This window comes from Nicotiana sylvestris, chromosome 8, assembly GCF_000393655.2.
Source record: "Nicotiana sylvestris chromosome 8, ASM39365v2, whole genome shotgun sequence".
Taxonomy (NCBI): Eukaryota; Viridiplantae; Streptophyta; class Magnoliopsida; order Solanales; family Solanaceae; genus Nicotiana; species Nicotiana sylvestris.
Genome location: NC_091064.1, coordinates 56,936,137 through 56,938,655, shown reverse-complemented (window position 1 = coordinate 56,938,655; position 2,519 = coordinate 56,936,137). Strand labels below are relative to the sequence as shown.

Genomic DNA, 2,519 nt, shown 5'->3' with positions numbered 1-2,519 from the left:
GGGCGAAGCATGTAGAGTTCGAGACCTTGCCCTCACTCAACTCTGACTCAAGAGTCCCATCATCCCAAGCTCGCATCAAATCGACTTAAGCATAGCTCGAGGATTAACAAAAATCTTAAGAGGTATTCTATTATAAGTTCAAAGATCGCCCATTGATCACTAAAACCCTAAGGGTTTTTTTCTATTTTGAGTCTGAGCCACTGCTCACTTGATCATTGAAGTTGTAACATAAAAAAATTTCACAAATGGAGACGAAGCAGAATTCAATTCAAATCAGAGATAAAGTAAAAAAGAAAGGTAATTCCTTATATTCATAAAGAGTATTTATAATACCCACAAGGGGCCTTATACAAAAATAAAAACAAAAACAAAAGAACCTAATCTACTTTGGGAACCATATCCTCGGGAGCCATATTCTCGGGAGCTGCATCTTTTGGAGCCACATCCTTAAGAGTCGCGTCTTCGGGAACCTCCTCCTCGGGGACTCCATCCTCATTTCCCCGGCTCTCAAAACCACTAACAGCATCTTTATCATTAGAAGAAACAAGAAACCTAGCATCGGTTTCCAGCGCCCTTGCTTGGGCTATCTCTTCAGTGAGGTGGAAACCTCGGGCATTGATTTCTTCGAGGGTCTCCCTCCGAGATTGGCACTTGGCCAAATCATTACTCTGTTTTTCCCGGTCGGAGGCCTCCCTTAGCTCTGCTTGAACAGCCTCAGCATCCCTTAAGTACATGGCGATGGTTTTATCAGTCGTGGCCTTCGTTCTCTCCACTTCGGCCCCGACTTCAGCAACCTCAGCCCCGGCTTCAGCAAGTTTAGCCTCGAGCTCCCTAATCTTCTTGGCCTGGGCTAGATTTTTCACTTTAATACCTCGGAGTTGGGTCTCAGCCGAGGCCAGTTGGGCTAGAGCAACCTCTTTATCAGCAACAAGCTGATCCATGTTCTCCTTCCATCGGTTGAAGTCAGCCTTAACCTGATCGACCTCACCCCGAAGCTGCCCGATCATCTCCAATTTTTGCTGCAGCTAAGACATTGAAGTGTTAGCCTCCATAGTAAGGCCAAGAAGACCATACTCTTTTAAAATCACGGTTACCTGCTTGTCTAGCTCGTCCTCATTTTTACGAGCTTTGGCCAAATCAGCCCGAAGGTCCTTGAGCTCCTCCTCCTTTTGGCTACAAAGGAGCCTCAAGGCCTTCTCTTCATCCGAAGCCTTCTTGACCTCGACCTCACGTTGGCTCAACCCGGCCATGAACTTGATGATGGCCTACACAAAAAACAAAAAGATATCAGTCAAGAGAAGGGGAGAAGAAAATATTACAACAGCAGGAACTGATACTTACCTAGGAGAAAAGACGATGAGCCTCTTCAAAGAGGGTAGATGTGTTGTTAAGGTCGGCGACATCATCAACCTCTGTAAAACAATCCTTAAAAGGATATTCTTCGAGGACCTTGCTCGGGTCAGGCGTTTGCAGGCCTTGAGGGTCCTTTATTGCCTCCTCAGAATAAGATGGTAGAGAAGGGGAGTGACCTATTGTCACGGCCCCTAGCTCCTCATTCGGAGCATTCTGATTAGCCTCGAGATTTTGGGGGCTTGCCCTCTCTGGTATACTTATTGAAGGCAGGGGAATAACCCCAATCACAGGGGACTCGAGGCTTTGCCCGAGTCTTTCTTCGAAGTTTCCTCGTCACGAGGCAAGGTCTCCAGTTCATAGGGCTTGGAAACCTCGACCTGTTTCCTAGTTCGGATCACCAACGCCGAATCTTTGCCCTTGTTTTCTTCATAATCAAGAAATTGGTGGGCCGAATCTACGTCCACATGAATAAGTTTCCTTCTTAGCCTTCGAGTAGGGGCCTCCTTATCCTAGGGGTCTTCGAGTTTCGAAGCCCTTTTCCTCTAGCTATCTTTCCCCGATTTGGTAACCATGGACTCGATATCTTCCCCGGGTGGGGCTGACCTTACTTCGGAGACATCTCCAATGCCCGCATAAATGGGCATAAGCGAGACAACATCTCCAATAAAAGGAAAGCATCAAAAAACCTGGGAGAAGAACTTACCATGATGTTTGGCCTCCTATTTGCCCTTCGATAAGCCGTGCCATTTGCACTCGTCATACAAGGAGGTCGCGGCCAATTTTCGGACCCAGTCCTCGAGGTCATGGATCGCATGGGGCATCCAAGATTCAATTTCTAAAAAGGTAAAGGCATTACAAAAGGTAGGAACAGAGTATAAGAAGATACTGGGAAAGGGACTTCACTTACAATTGGGGTTCCATTTCTTCGGGAACGACATTTTTCCCTTAGGGATGATGTCCGAGGTCCTCACTCAGATGAACCAGATCATCCAACCTTGGTCCTTATCCTCGTCATTGCTAGAAAAGAAGGCTTTGCTTAATCGACGTTGAAGCTTGCTTAACCCTCAAAAGGGTTGAGGCCGATACAGCCGAATGAGGTGGTTGAGGATAAACTCTAATCCATCGGCCTTGCTAGAGTCATAGAACAGCATAATCACGATACACCA

General features: G+C 46.6%; 1 protein-coding gene across 1 annotated transcript; it reads right to left on the bottom strand.

Moving 5' to 3' along the window:
* Positions 1-377: 377 nt before the first annotated feature.
* LOC138875066 (filament-like plant protein 3) lies at positions 378-2,113 on the bottom strand. Its single transcript, XM_070153878.1, has 3 exons — positions 2,057-2,113; positions 1,095-1,265; positions 378-1,025 (listed from the first exon to the last, which is right to left on the bottom strand). Exons 1-3 carry the CDS (start codon positions 2,111-2,113, stop codon positions 378-380), a joined length of 876 nt encoding a protein of 291 aa, XP_070009979.1.
* Positions 2,114-2,519: the final 406 nt, after the last annotated feature.

What these genes read in the sequence shown, in the direction of transcription:
- LOC138875066 (XM_070153878.1), bottom strand. Translation starts at nt 2,113, where the DNA reads ATGACGAGTGCAAATGGCACGGCTTATCGAAGGGCAAATAGGAGGCCA. An exon ending in ATAGGAGGCCAAACATCATG is followed by an intron (nt 1,266 to 2,056) that starts GTAAGTTCTTCT and finishes TTTTTTGTGTAG; the next exon opens with GCCATCATCAAGTTCATGGC. An exon ending in AGGACGAGCTAGACAAGCAG is followed by an intron (nt 1,026 to 1,094) that starts GTAACCGTGATT and finishes TCAATGTCTTAG; the next exon opens with CTGCAGCAAAAATTGGAGAT.